This window comes from Mesocricetus auratus, unplaced genomic scaffold (assembly GCF_017639785.1).
Source record: "Mesocricetus auratus isolate SY011 unplaced genomic scaffold, BCM_Maur_2.0 Super-Scaffold_6730, whole genome shotgun sequence".
Taxonomy (NCBI): Eukaryota; Metazoa; Chordata; class Mammalia; order Rodentia; family Cricetidae; genus Mesocricetus; species Mesocricetus auratus.
In genome coordinates this window covers 93492602-93506857 of record NW_024429184.1, presented here as the reverse complement: position 1 = coordinate 93506857, position 14256 = coordinate 93492602, and the positions used below count along the sequence as shown (strand labels likewise).

Below are 14256 nucleotides of genomic sequence, written 5' to 3'. Positions count from 1 at the left end.
CCTCCCAAAGCATGGCACCCAGAGAGGCTATTTGTCCTTTTGTGTTATACCTTCCCTCCCTCCTTTCTAGGGTTATGACATAGCTAGCTGGCCCATGCACACGGCAGGCTCCCAGAAGATCCTCAAGGTGTGTGGAGGATGGAACCGGTTTGCTGAGGGACCCGTTATGAAGCAAAAGGCAACTCCCCAGCGTGCAGATGAATGAACTGAGGCTCAAGGATGCTGGGCACTTGCCCCAAATTACACAGAAGTTGCAGCTTGTGACCTGGCTCACCTAGCCTATCTCTGCTTGACCCCCACCATCTTTTGTTTTGATTCTTTCAGGCTGAGTTCTCGGTGGCTACCCACTGCATACCAAGGCCAGTCAAGTGCTAACTTTCCATGGTGCTACCTTTAACGGCTCTTGGCTACCTTTGTTACCTTCAAATAAGATAAACAGCTGTGCCCTACACGTAGGCTACAGCTCATTATTCTCCAGGCAGAGGATGACGGCTGGCGGGCTTAGCATTTCCTGATGCCCCTGGCTTGCCCCCATTTACTCCAGGCCCAGGGACCCCAGATCACTTACGATGGCCTTTTCCCGCCGCTTCCTGGCATGCCGGGCACGTGGGGTTCCATCTGAACAGGGCCCTCTGCTCTCACGTCTGTCAGTGAACAAGCAAGGCACAGCGCTCAGTCTCTCTCTTGCAGAAACCCAGGCCTCACTCTGTGGGACTGGACACTAGTCAGGCGTCCTCTGCAGGCTGCCAGGCTGGGGGACCCTGTGCTAATTAATTCTGATCTTCCAGGTCTCACCTTTCCCTGCTGTTAGGGATAGAAAGCCCTCATTAACTGGATGAGAAAAAAAAATCCCAGAAGGTCTCGTATATTCCCATTTTCCAAAAGAAAGTCCGAGGCTCAGGTTCCAGCTAGGACTTGCCCCGAACTAGAAATGGGAGAGCTGTTATCAGGTCTACTCTAGAACCACTGCTCTTTGGTGGTTCCTACTCCAGCCTGGAGCAGCCACGCCCGCTGTAGAACTCATCATCTCTCTCATCCTCTTGGGATGCAGCCCCACCCCACATGAGTCTTTAAAACATGCAGCATAGAGGATAAGAACGTGAGCCCTGGAGTCACACAGCCTGAGCTTAAGCCCTGGTTCCACCACCTCCCTATGGAGGGTGACCTTGGGTCAGTTTACGAGTCCTCTCAACTTACTTGTTCATCTGCAAAATAGGTATACGCCCAACTGTGCCCACCTCCTTGGTCATTTGTGAGCAGTAAAAAAAAATTCACTTAAGTGGCTTAGATTGGTACTGCTCATTTTTTTTCTATTTATCTTCTCTGGCCTCAGTTTCCTCATCTAAAGTGGGGATAAGAAACACATGTGTTCTCCAGCTGCATCAGTGAAGCCTAACTAAATAACAGAAGGCGATGTGACTGGCTACCTTTCAAGTTCTATGCAGTCAAGGATTATCATTCACTGAGACTCTGGTGGTGGGCCTTCCCTTCTAGGTGGAGACTGGAAGTCATGGGATTGAGTCGGCATTGTTCAACTGGCCTCAATGCACTGAGGGGTGGTTTCCCGGACTTGCCAAACACACTTTACTCTGTCCAGTGAACAGAAATGGCCAGGCTACACTGGGGCCACATCTGAGAAGAGAAAATATGGAACCTATAGTCTCAAGGAAGCTCTGGTCCCAACTTTTGGGGCTCTGGAATGCAGACTCTGTACAAATCCATGGGCTGGGCGGGAAAGGACGTGCTCAGGAAGTCTAGTGCTGGCCCCGGGGGATGGGATCAACACTGGGGAAACTCCAGTGGCATTAGGAACCCACCTTCACAGACAGGAACATCTCAGCAAACTCCCCGGCAAGGATAAAAGAACCAGAAAGCAAGCCTTGAGAGTTCTGCCAGACAACTGTCTGGAAGCAGAACTTCAGGGGAAGCCATTTGTAGTTAGCACAAAGCTCAACGCTTCTTCACATCGGTTGGTGGGGCATTCATGGACCCTCTGAAACTTATGTTCATGTGGAGCTTGATGAGGGCAGGGGCCTTTGTTCGGGAGGGGCGCTCGAAGAGCTAAGAGTAATTGGTAGAGATGTGTGCATACATCTAAGGAAAGGTATCTATAAGATCTGAATTCTGACCTCTGAGTACAGTGCTTTGAGAAGTTATTAGAAATGCTGTTATCCACACCCATAGACTCAGCATACCCCTGACTCCCCAGCAGCAGCCTAGCAAATCCCAAGATGACTCCATGGCTCTGCTCCAGGCTGAAGAGTACCACCTAGTGGTCACCCAGGCAAACTTCAAGCACAGGGCTTGGAACCTCTCAAATCTTTCCGGCGCCTCCCTGGGGGCAAAGCTGGTTCCGGTACCTGCTGTGAACAGAGCAAGTAGGAACTGCTCTCCCCCAAATCTGCCTCCAGGTTCCTGCCTTGAATTCCTGCCCTGATGTCCCTCAGTGACCCTAACCCTTTCCTCTCCAAGTTGCTTTTTGTCACGGTGTGTGTTTGTTGCTGTTGTTTTGTTTCTTTGTTTGGTTAGGTTTTTCAAGACAAGGTTTCTCTGTGTAACACCCCTGGCTGTCCTGGAACTCGCTTAGTAGACCAGGCTAGCCTCGAACTCACAGAGATCCACCTAGCTCTGCCTTTCAAGTGCTGGGATTAAAGGCATGTGCCAGCACCTCCTGGCTTGTCATGGTGTTTTATCACAATGGAAATCCCTTTCTAGGTCCAGCACTCAAAGATGGGATGCTTAAACTGGCTCATGATGAACCACCTCCCCACTGGGCGTCAGACCCTGTTATAGATGGTTGTGAGCTACCAGGGAGTTGTTGGGAACTGAACTCAGGATGTCTGGAAGAGCACTCTTAAGCGCTGAGCCATCTCTCCAGCCCCTCACTGGGCTTTTAAAGGGTCTTCTCACAGCAGCAAATAGTGCAGGACTAAGCCTAGGAGTGAACTTCAGCATTGTTTTCATCTGTATGTTTTTCAGAACATAGATTGAAATTACACCCATGTTTCTTTAATACGTCAACATCATGTTGCTTTTCAACTCTGTGGGTCTGTATTTCCATAAAAACATCTATCTCTTAGTGGGGTGGTGGTGGCGCATGCCTTTAATCCTAACACTTGGGAGGCACAGCCAGGAGGATTCCAGTGAGTTAGAGGCCAACCTGGTCTACAAAGTGAGTTCCAGGACAGGCAGAGAAACACTGCCTCAGGGAAACAAAAAACAGAAAAACAACAAGCAAACAACCAAATAAATAAAGTCTATCTGTTGACAAATACAAAGTAGAAAACAAGGGTCAAGCTCATTAGGCTACAAAGTTGCAGGTGACCAGAAGGTGGGGTTTCTTTCTTTCCAACAGTCCCTGCCAGACTTGACTTGCTTCAGACAGCCCAGCTCTTGAGAAGCTCATCTCATGGCTTCTGACTAGGGCTGGGGCCACGTGTGGAGAGGCAAGCCCAGTTTCAAAGCAAGTTCCTAGGGCTCCTCCCCTCTAGCACCTCTCCCCAGGGCCATCAAACGTACCTGAAGTTCTTCCGGGTGGCTGGTGACCAGGAGCTGCAGGATGAGGAGCCAGAGCTGGAGCGGCTGCGGGAACAGAGCTGCCGGCTGGCCTTACTGGGCGGGCTCTGGTAGGGGCAGTGGTCCGAGCAGGGAGGGCTGACCCCTGAGGAGTCCTCTCCTTCATCATCATCCTCCCCTCCCTCGTCTTCTTCCTCCTCCAGCAGGAAGCTGCTCTCGCCACTGCTGCTGCTGCTGTCCTCAAACACGGTGTCGTACTCCGGGCTTTTACAGGATGCCAGGTCTTCATCCTCCAGAGCGGTCTCTAGCAGTCCAAAGTGCTTTGTGAGGCTGGCACGGATCTCATGGTCTCTCAGCTGCGTGCTGTCCTGGAGGGTAGAGTCACAGCTCTGCTCTGCCTCCCTCCTAGGGGCCTTTGTCTCAGTTGGCAGGGAGGCACCCTGCGGGGGCCAGTCCTCAAGATGGACCCCAGCTGGCTCCCAGGAGCGCAGCACCTTCCTCTGCAGGGCAGTCTCTGGCCTGAGCACCTGGCAGTAGTCATGGTCTCCAAAGGAGCAGGAGAAGGGGCGCTTCTGTCCCGCCTGGGAGACTGGCGGGGCTGTGGCGTGCTGCAGGTGGGACAGGAGCTCGCTTCGCTCCGGGTGCCTCTTGGGCAGCTTGTGGGAGGCCCCTGGGGTGGCTGGGCACTGAAGAGCCTCGGGGGAGGGGAGACTGGGAGCCGTGTCTTGGCCTGGGCTGTGCTTGGTGTCCGGCTTGAAGGAGTCCTCCTCCATGGGTTTATATGGAGGTGTGGTGGGTGGAGTGAGTCCTACCCAGGCAAGAGGAGAAACAGGTGAGGGAAAGGCAGGTCTCCTCAGAGGACAACAAGTGTTCCGCTTGAGAGGACAAAGAAGTGGCTGCGTGCCACAACATTCCTATAGGTGGATGGCAGGCTTCACTGACTGGTCACCACACTGCTGCCTAATCCTGTATGCAGCCCAGAGTCCTCCTGTTCTTAGGAGCTGGCACGAAACGAGAGACACCAGCCATCCCTTTGGGAATTGGTAATGGCAGCTAATGTGTCCAGGTCAGAGATATCTGTTCCTGCTCTACCGCCAACCGTTTAAAGAGCTCTGTCTCACAAATACCCCAGCACAGAGCAGGCAGCTGTCACTGGTCAAACCACCCACTCAATGTCCCCGATGCTACCGGATCTGACTTTGTCTTCTGTTCTCCCCGATGCACCACAGGGACTTGCTAAAATGCTTACTCCTTTCTCTATTCCGAAGCCTAGAAGACAGGCGCCAGACACCTCTGTGCTTTGGTCTTTGGGGATGCTCTTCCTTCATCCCTATTAGTTCCATTTGGCCAGACCGGGGGACCCCAACTCAGGTGCACCCTGTACTTCCCTTCTGCCCCGCCTTTACTTGTGCCAATTCTTCGGCTAAGCACACCCTTCTTTGTCTTCCTAATGCCTGTTGGTCTTTCAACCCTCCAGTGGCCCCCTGTGATGTGTACTCCAGGCTGGCCAGGCCACGCCAGACCTCTCACATGAGCTGGGTTCTGCTCAGACTTTGAGACAAGCACATGGCATGCTCCTGAGGGCTCTCCTCCAGAGCTGTGTCTCTGTTTCCTGACCTCGGTATCATCTCAGCCGCTGGCACCAGCGATGGAAGGGCTGGCCGCTGCGGGCCTTGACCCTCCTCCCGGCATGCTCCCCATGCATCTCAGTGCTAGCCAGGGTACCTCATGAGGCAGTGGCCAGAAGTCCTCCTGCCCAGGGCCTTGCCGGCTCCCCACAGGCACCCAACCATCTGGACCCCTAGCTCACCTGCCGTGCCACACAGCTCCACCGCCAAGGCCTCCTCAAAACTCTTCTTGCCAAGAGGGTCGCTGGTAGAGGCAGAGAGGATAGAAAGGGAAGAGGCTGATCAGTAGGAGGCTTTCAGGGAATTTGAGGGGGGCAAAGGACACTGTGAGACACCCTGGTTGTGCCATGGAAAGGGGCCTGAGAGAACTTGCCGAGGGGCCCCATTCTGGTTATTAGAGAAACTCAAGGCTCACAGTTTTGGGAAGGTATAGGCAAAGATTGGTGTAGACTCCTTGCTTTATAGATGGAGCAACTGAGGCTCAGAGGGAAGGAACTTGCTCCCAATCCCACAGCATTGTGAGCCTCCAGTCCCCATCCCAGAGAACACTCTGCCGAGTCCTGGAGATGACAGCTTATGAAATGGCATGACCCTCCATCTTTCCCCTCAGCTCACAGAGGGTACCTCTTTAAAACACACGCCCTTTGGAAGGAGTCTGGACCCTGAGTGCTAGAGATGGCAACCGGAGCCCGAGGGCAGAACTGGGCTCAGGGGCTCATGACCTCCCGCCGAATGCGCAAGTATTAATCTCACAGAATAATATACCAATGATTTCTAAAAGAAAAAAAATCTACCTTTGTGACAAAGCCAACGTGAGGCACCTGGGGGAGTCTGGAAAGACAAGAGAAGAAAGAACGTAAGATTCCCCATACACACCACACAAACTCTCCCCTCTGAGGAGTCCTCCCCTTTCCAGGGGCACCACTCACAGCTTCCCTTTAACATGACACATGGCAGGACCCCTGCCGGCCAAGCAGTGCAGTCCAGTGACCAGGCCTTCCAAGCCCTAGGCCCCAGCGCCCAAGCTGGGATTCTAGACGGTTGTAGTGAGCGGTCCCTCACTAAACATCTCTGAGCCTCGAGCCTTAGTCTCTGTTTTTTTTTTTTTTTTTTTTTTTTTGGAACAGATCTCCACATGTAAGAGATCCCAGGCTGGCTTCAAACTCTGTCTTCCTGCGCCTGCCTAAGTACCGTGTTTATTACCACGCCTAGCTTCGGTTACTTTTTTATGGACCCTCTCCCCTATCCCCATGGAGGCAGGCCTCTGGTCCTTTGTTCATTAAGCAGTGCTTTTGATGGGCATGATGAAAATCTCGAAGAAGAGCAGGTGTTTTCTTGAAGATCTGCCCAATACCCCACTGTACAGAAAGGGCACGAGACAGCCAGAAGGAACCGCTTTCAATGCCTAAAAAGTGAGGGCCTGAATGCAGCGCTCCCAGCTTCCAGTGGGGATGCTATGCCCACCCCACCCTCTGCTGTGGGCCACACTACCTCTGGAAGGGGGCCGTGGGCAGCTTGGGTCCTCATCTGTGTCCCCACACCCACTCTCACAGGGGCTTTCCAAGGCTGGGATCTGGGGCCGCTGGGGGAGCTGCTGGTCTTCACTCTTGTCTGTGAGGCTGCCCAGCTCCTCCTCCAGGCTGTGGGTCTCTGTAGCCAGGCACATCGAGGGCGGAGCACCCAAGGGCTCGTCAGTGAATGTCAGCCAGGGGCCCAGCTCTGGATTCAGTCTCCTGGAACGCCGCACAGGGCACACAGAACTGTCCGACTTCCTCCCTAGTTTGGTCCATGGCAGGCCACGGCCTGGTCTCTTCCTGCCCCACTCCTCTTCCTCCTCCTCTTTTTCCTCTTCCTCCTCTTCCTCCTCGTCCTCCTCCTCGTCCTCCTCCTGCTTTTGCCTGGAAGGCTGGCTAACATCTCTCTTCACCTCCAGCCTCAGAGGGCGCAGGCTGGGTCTAGGCCCAGTGCTCTTGGGGGGAAGCGGAGATTCTCACTTCTTCGGCCATGGCAGAGTGGGTAGGGGAGGTCTGACTGTCTTTGGGGGGGCCTGGGCCTGGATTTGGGTGTGAGGGAAGCATAGACAGGTGTGGCTAGGCGGTAGGGCTTGCTGACATCACAGAGGACATCTTGAGCCAGAAGTTCCCTCAGGATGGAGAACTCAGTCCAGAAGGCTTTGGGGGGATGCCGGGACGGGGGTGGGGCCTGCCTGGAGGGGCTGCTGCAGGGCTGGGGGACCAGCTCTGTGGCCTGCTGGGGAAACTTCCTCTGGGGCAGGCAGTAGGTGTGCATGTAGCGAATGAGCTGTACCATGGACCTCACATCCTCCTGGGGAGCCTGGGCACAGCTGGGGCTGGCCCTGTCCTGTGCTAGGGAGTCTTGGGGAGAGGCTGGAGCTGCTGGCCAGGGGCTTGGGCAATCCTCCCCCACCTCCTCATCCTTCTTGGAGAGGAGCTGAGGACTTGGGCGTGGGGTTGGGGAGCAGGCTTTCATTTTGGGGCATGGCAGCACCGAGGTGAGGTGCTTATGCAGTTCCGTACAAGGGCGACTCTGGGACCGCAGCATGGGGGTCTTCTTATCCTGGGTGCCATCCACCTGAAGAAGGAAATAACCCAGAATGAGCAGGGAGGAACACTGAGCTTCTCCCTTTGCCTGTTCTGGCAGCCAGCAGAGCCAGCATCTTTTCCCAGGGCTGTGGGGATGGCCTGTTCCTTCACTTCATCCCCAGCCTCCAGTAGGGCTGGTACCTGGCAAACTGAGCTGCTGAGGAAGAAAGAGATAGCCAGACTTCTACAGGGCTCCCAGCCTTGGAGCCTCTGCAGAATCTTCAAAAAAAAATAGGGCCAGTGCAGGTATGGGTGTCACCCTTTTGTGTGCAAGGCTCTCAAGTGGCCAGCGGCTCCTCAGAAAATAAATCCTAAAGCTTCAGTATGAAACAGACTATGGCCTCCATAACCAGTGAGAATCCTGGTCCCATCTGTCCCCCATTAGATTATGAGCCCTGAAGGGGCCACACCTTTTTGTCCCTGCTCTGGTGTGTGTCAAGACCTGTGTCAACATCTCACAGGCTGAGTGTCGGAAAGCGCAGGGATCACAGCTTCACACTGTGCTACTCTGGATGTGTGGTGTCCAGGGTTCTGGCTCAGCCAGCACTATGTGAGGACAGAGGAAGAAACTGAGGTAGACTGAATCTGCCACTCCTAGCCACAGCTGACAGCCACCTGGGGGCCCAGGTCACTTCTGGGCATATGCAGAAATACCTTGACACAAGGCCGCTGACTTCTGGACCTGAGGCTGGCCTGGGACCAGGTGGCCCCCTCCTTCAGAGCGTCAGAGCTTGCTGTTGGGGAGGATGTGGCCAGGAGGAGCTTCTGCAGCTGGGAAGAGGGGAAGAGGGGAAGAGACTAGGGCCGAGCACACTCAGAGACACAGGGCACCACATGCCAGCTGACCACGCCAGGGCCAGAGACCCCAATGAGACTGGGTAATGCAGAAAACAAATTGCCATCCGCCGAACTCCCAAACACCATTACCCCACAGATAGCATAGTCAGTGACCCAAGAGAGCAGGTCTGGGCACTGCCTGCTCATTTACTGTTAGGACAGTGCCAATTTACTCCATGTGCCTGTAATGGACACACATGTACGCATACATAAATGGAGAGGTTAGATATCAAAATGATGCCCGATAGAGGATTCCAGCTGACTTCCCCTTTGTCCACTTAAAAATGTATTTCTTCAGTTGAATACACAGTGCTGACAAATGTTAACCTGTGTGTGTTTGTGTGTGTGTGTGTGAGTGTGTGTGTGTGTAATATTAAAAGGTAGACAATTAAAAGAAACCATCCTTCCTTCTCAAAGTCCTTTCTCCATCCCAGAGGCAACTCCCACTAATCTCTTGTGAGCCTTTATGAGGTGGGCTTTAAACGTGTAAGAATATATAATCATACAAGAATATATACAAGGTACATGTTACCTCCAACACACTCAACTGTTGCCACACAAGTAAAAGAATGCTAACCTTTCGTTTGTCCTTTCTTCCTGCCCCCTTTTTGTGAGTGGGGGGGGCAGGGTTGTTACAGGATTACACTAATTAAATAAAATCAACCTTGGTCAAGAGGTGGAGCCAGCGCAGGAAGTAGTAGGGAGCGACTTTGAGTTCAGTGGCCTTTTTGGTTTGGGAGGGTGGAAGAGAAGCTCTCTTTCTGGGATGTCAGCTAAAGAGGAAGGTCAGCTCCTGGCCTCTCTGAGCTAGTGGGTTTTCACCCCAGCATCTGACTCCCGAATCTTTATCAGTAAAATCGTAAGACTGGGATTTAGTTTAAAAACAACACAAGTGGTCAAGACCTCAAGCTATGTAGTCAAGGGTGACTCAAACATCTGAGCTTCCTGCCTCTGCCTCTCAAGTGCTGTGATTTCAGGCATGCACACATCACCACACCCAGTTTTATGGGCTTCATATGTGCCAGACAAGCACTCCACCTATTGAGCTACCCTATAACCCTCAGATAACTCTTAAAATAAAGATTGTCAAAGCTCTACTGCTGGCAGGTGCACAGTTCATTCACCCCTCGAGTGAAGAGGATGAAGAAAAACATCCTCAGGCTCCACTGCAGCCAAGCTAAGAAGTGTCCTGGGATTGTACTATAGCACCGAGTGTTTCCTGGGGAGCACACCTTCCCAGCACCCCAACAGAGAGCTCCAAAGGTCCAAGAGTTAGAGAAAGGCCATACCCTACAAACTGAGCAGCTGAGGATCCCTGACACCTTACCTAGACTGCAAACCACACACACACACACACACACACACACACACACACACACACACACACACTGTACCCCGGACTAAAGGGAAGAGATCTGGTTTTAGGTCACTTCAGCTCTATTTCAGTTAACATCCTGAGCAATCTATTTCCTTCTCTGCACTCACTGAAACAAGACAGGGGCAGGGATGACACCCCAAAATCAATGGATCTGAGACTTTTTTTTAACACCCCTGAAGGTTCACTTGCTGACACTGAGAGACACTGCTGACCTCATAAAACACACAGATCTATAAGAGACCCACTAGCCTTCCAAGTCCACAGACTAGTTCTCTGGAATCCATGGCAAGGCCTAGGGTCTGAGTGACTTCTCTCGGCCCCTCTAGAACCATCAATATGCTTGGGAGACTTGATATTTAGTTTACTTTCCGTAAGCCTAACCCAGTGTGGGGAAAGCAGAATCACTCAGGCCACCAACGTACAGTGTAGGCAGAATCGAAGGCTTCGGGACACGGACAACCTCTGACCAGCAGAGGTTGCTCTTTTCCTTGACAAGGCTTCCTGCAGTGGTCTGGTACAAAAATATCACTGAGAATTTGAACTGCTGATGGCCTAGTCAGGGCTCTGAGTCAGTCAGAGTCTTAGGTGGGCCTGTGCTAAGCACTGTTCCAAACGTTCCCCAGGCATTACCCACTGTAATTCTCCTGACAGCCTTTGACCTGGGCCTTTTATCTACTCCCATGGATCAGAAAGCTGAGTCACTGGAGGCTAAGGGAGGGTGTGTGCCTAAGGACCCACAAGCTTTCATTGGCAGGGCTGAAATTCAAATCTTTAAGTGGCCTCTTCCAGTACGGAAGGACGCAGGACCCCACAAGAGGGAGCCATAATGTGAGATAGAACACAACCTCTGGTGAAACCCAGAAGATACTTGGTAAATGTCTCCCCAGTGCTGTGGGCCCTCAAAGGCAGCAGAAGAGAAGGCACAGGGTCCCAATACACAAGTCAGTACACATGGGGTCTAACTTGGCTGGCACACCAATTTACCATGCGACTCCTCCCGTAGGCCTTACTTCCCCCAGAGCAGAACTCAAAGCTCACGGAGGGCCTTTCCAGGATCTAAGAACCCTCTCAGCTCTGATCCCCAGCTGGGTCTCAGCAACCACAGAAGCTTCAGCTCCAAAGAAAAGGAGAAACCCTGTATCTGCACAAGGCTGACCACATGCCTGGGCATTGGTGTCCTCCTCAGTCAGAGTCCAGGGCAGAATCCTTAGTAAGTTGGGAGGTCCAGACCCCTGCCAGGCCAGTCCGAGTTGGTATCTACTGCCCACATTTCCACATACACCCTACACACACTCATACAGAACGTATTTAACATACACTCGTTAGTGCGAAAACTGGCCCAATCTCTTTGAAGCATAAGCTACAAGGATCTATTTGAACTGAAAAATTCACAGACCCAGAATTTGCCTTTCTAGAATTTTTCTACTCACATGCAGCTACCAATGACTGTAACTGTGTGTGGCAGCAACGGATGTCCATCAGCAGGGGGACGGTTAAATGACGGCACATCCTTACCTGGAAGTAATTACCAAGCCACACACCCATCTGAAGGGTTTCCAGGACACACCGCTTTGAGCAAGCAAGGTGCAGCAGAGTCTATAATGCAGGCTCTGTTGGTTTTGTAGTTTGAAAAAAAAATAGGTGAGGAGGAAAGTCATGTAACAGATCTGTAACCATGGTTACCTCTGGGGAAGGAAAAGGCAATTGTGAGAAGGTTAGGAAGGCTTTGCTTTTAACCGTCCACCTTTCTGTTTCCTGCTTGGGTTTTTATCCTACGTGTGTTATCGTCGTGGAAGGTTTAATACAGAAATAGAACCAAGCTTAATACCACTGGCCAGGCAGGAAGGGTAAAGGCCCAACGAGGCCTGGCACCCCAGGCTCTCCACAGAAACCATGCCCCGGACTGAGCAGGAACTGACAGCTCTGCCCTCACCGTCCTACTGTGTGATACCAGGTCACAGCCCTCACCAGTGAAAGCTCATCCACTTCAGACACTGGGGACAGAAGCCTCTCCAGGGCGGGGCTGGGGGGCGCAGATAAGGGGGCAGGTGAAGCCTGGCCACAGGATGGTGTGTCTCCTTCATCCAGCCCCGGGAAGGCAGCCAGCCCCACATCATCTTCAGGGATGTCATCCAGGGTCTTGGTGAGTGCAGCCAAGAGAGCTTCATTCTCAATGTCAATCTGGATAGAAGAGACAAAGAAGAGAGAAGGGAGGGTTAGTCACTGTGGGGGGACCTGGCTGTCTGCACAAAGGAAACCTGCTCTGCGTACCCCGATGAACCACCACTATCCTCTTGCCACCCCCATCCCTGCCCCTTATCCCCCAACAGGTCTGTTCCATGTTCCCGAAACATCACATGGTCCGAAAAACAGATTGCCAACTCCCAAGAACCACAGAATTTGATAAGCAGGCTATGGGAAGGGCCTTGCCTGGAGTCCTAGTCCTGGCTCTGCTGCTCATTGAGCTGTACCTGGACAGAAGGCAGCCTACCTGAAAGCACTTTCCTCTTCTATCAGAGGCTCAAGCCCCTCTCCATCTTTGGGAGCAGGGTCCCAGCCCCTTGAACCATGAGGTCCAGAGAGGGTAGACTGGATACCCCAGAGTTCAACTGTGGCAGTCATAATTAGAACAATGGAAACTGGCTTGGGCTTTCGATGGGATCCTGGGACTTGTTCTCTTGCTCCCTCAGGAGGAGGTGGTGGGTGCTGGGCTTTTGGAGCTCCCGACTCACAGAGACCACACTTACTAACTGTGGGTTCTTAGGTGAGTTAGTCCTCACCTGCCCGGTGGATGCCAAATACGACTTACTTGAAGGAGTTCTTGTTGAGGATAGGGGGTAGGGTTGCAAGTTAGGTGCTTAGAAAGCAGTTCCTGGCATTATTAAACAGATATTCCAGACATCTGACTTTGTGTTGGACTCTGGTCATCAGCACACCATGACTACCATACCCCTGCCCTCCTGGAGCCTGGCTTTTGGTGATGAGTGGAGCCAGACAAGAGAACAAGGGAGTAGACCTCAGAGCTAGAGGGAGGCTGGAGGAAGCCAGAGGAAGCTGGGATAGAAACAAACAAACAAACAAAAAACTAAGAAGATTGCAGGCTGCCTAGAGTGCCCACGAATCTTCTCTGAGCAGCTGACACTTAAACTTCAGTAGCTAAGCAAAAGGCTGAGAAAACAAGGCTCAGGCTAAGGAGCAACCTAGGGTAAAGGCCTAGGCATGAGAGGGCTTGGAAAGCTCTGTCGATAGCACCTAGGTGTTCACACAATACCCGCATGAAGGGAACATGCTTCTAGTCTCCATTTTGCAGAGAAGACTGGCCATCCAGCAAGCATCAGGCAGAGCCAGAGTTTGGACCATGCACCTGTGAACAAATGAACCAGAGCCCCGCCTTCCCTGCTGTCTCCAACCCCTGAGGTGCCTAGGCCCAGGTCCCAAGCTTGAGGTTGGGGACACACACCACATTGCTTCTAGACTAGGCCAAGCGCCCCAGTCAGAAACCCTGATTCCCTAGGTCTGTGCTGGCAGAAGCACAGGCTGTCACATGTTCCCTTCCAAGGCACACTTTCCCATCCTGGGTCCAGCTGTTTATCCTTCCTTCAGGAAGTTCATCTGAAATACACATCTCGTGATGGCCCTTTGACTGCACTAAATCTGTTCCAGGCTGTAACCTTACAGTCAGCTGAGTAACTCAAACGGGGACTTGGGGAGAGGAGAATAAATGTGTTTGTAATTTTTAGAACAGAGCTAAGAATAAAAAAAAAGAAGTGGTTAGTGGGTCTGAGCCAGGGCTCTGTGGACTCTGGGTCTAGGAAGCTATGAGACTCAAGCGGCTGCCCCCGCCCCCAAGACTCCCCCAATCCTCAGGCATGACTGCCTAGGCTCTATGTTCAGAACACCTTGCTACCTTGATGGGCAATGAAGAATCTGGAACTTGGACCCAGTGATATTTGGAGGGTGACCACACAGAGCTCTGCCACCAGGTGGCCCCAAACACGGTGCTTCCCTTCACTGAACTTTCACAAAGGGGGGACATAACCCAGGGCCTCTCCTAGCTCCGAGCCAGGGGTGTGGGAAGCAGCAAAATTGCTGAATGAGGGAAACAGATGGGGAGACTGGCTGACTTCAGTTTCTCAGGTTCTAGAGAAGTCACTCAGAATGCCATCACCAGTGCTGGATGGAAAGACAATTCCCAGGGTGCCATAAATTATCACACTTAACAGAACTGTAAGGGTTTTTAGGATCATCCAGTGGCCAGGGGGTGTCAAACAAGTGGTGTGTGTGTGTGTGTGTG

The 14256-nt window shown here is 52.4% G+C and overlaps 1 protein-coding gene across 1 annotated transcript in view; it reads right to left on the bottom strand.

Annotated features, from left to right (window-relative positions):
- Nucleotides 1-14256, bottom strand: part of Ppargc1b (PPARG coactivator 1 beta) — a 109926-nt gene that overhangs the window by 12269 nt on the left and 83401 nt on the right. Inside the window, 9 exon segments of the mRNA XM_005074679.4 lie at nt 569-644; nt 3520-4324; nt 5327-5388; nt 5939-5975; nt 6636-7119; nt 7121-7189; nt 7191-7736; nt 8402-8518; nt 11931-12143. Coding sequence (XP_005074736.1) covers nt 569-644; nt 3520-4324; nt 5327-5388; nt 5939-5975; nt 6636-7119; nt 7121-7189; nt 7191-7736; nt 8402-8518; nt 11931-12143 — 2409 coding nt within the window.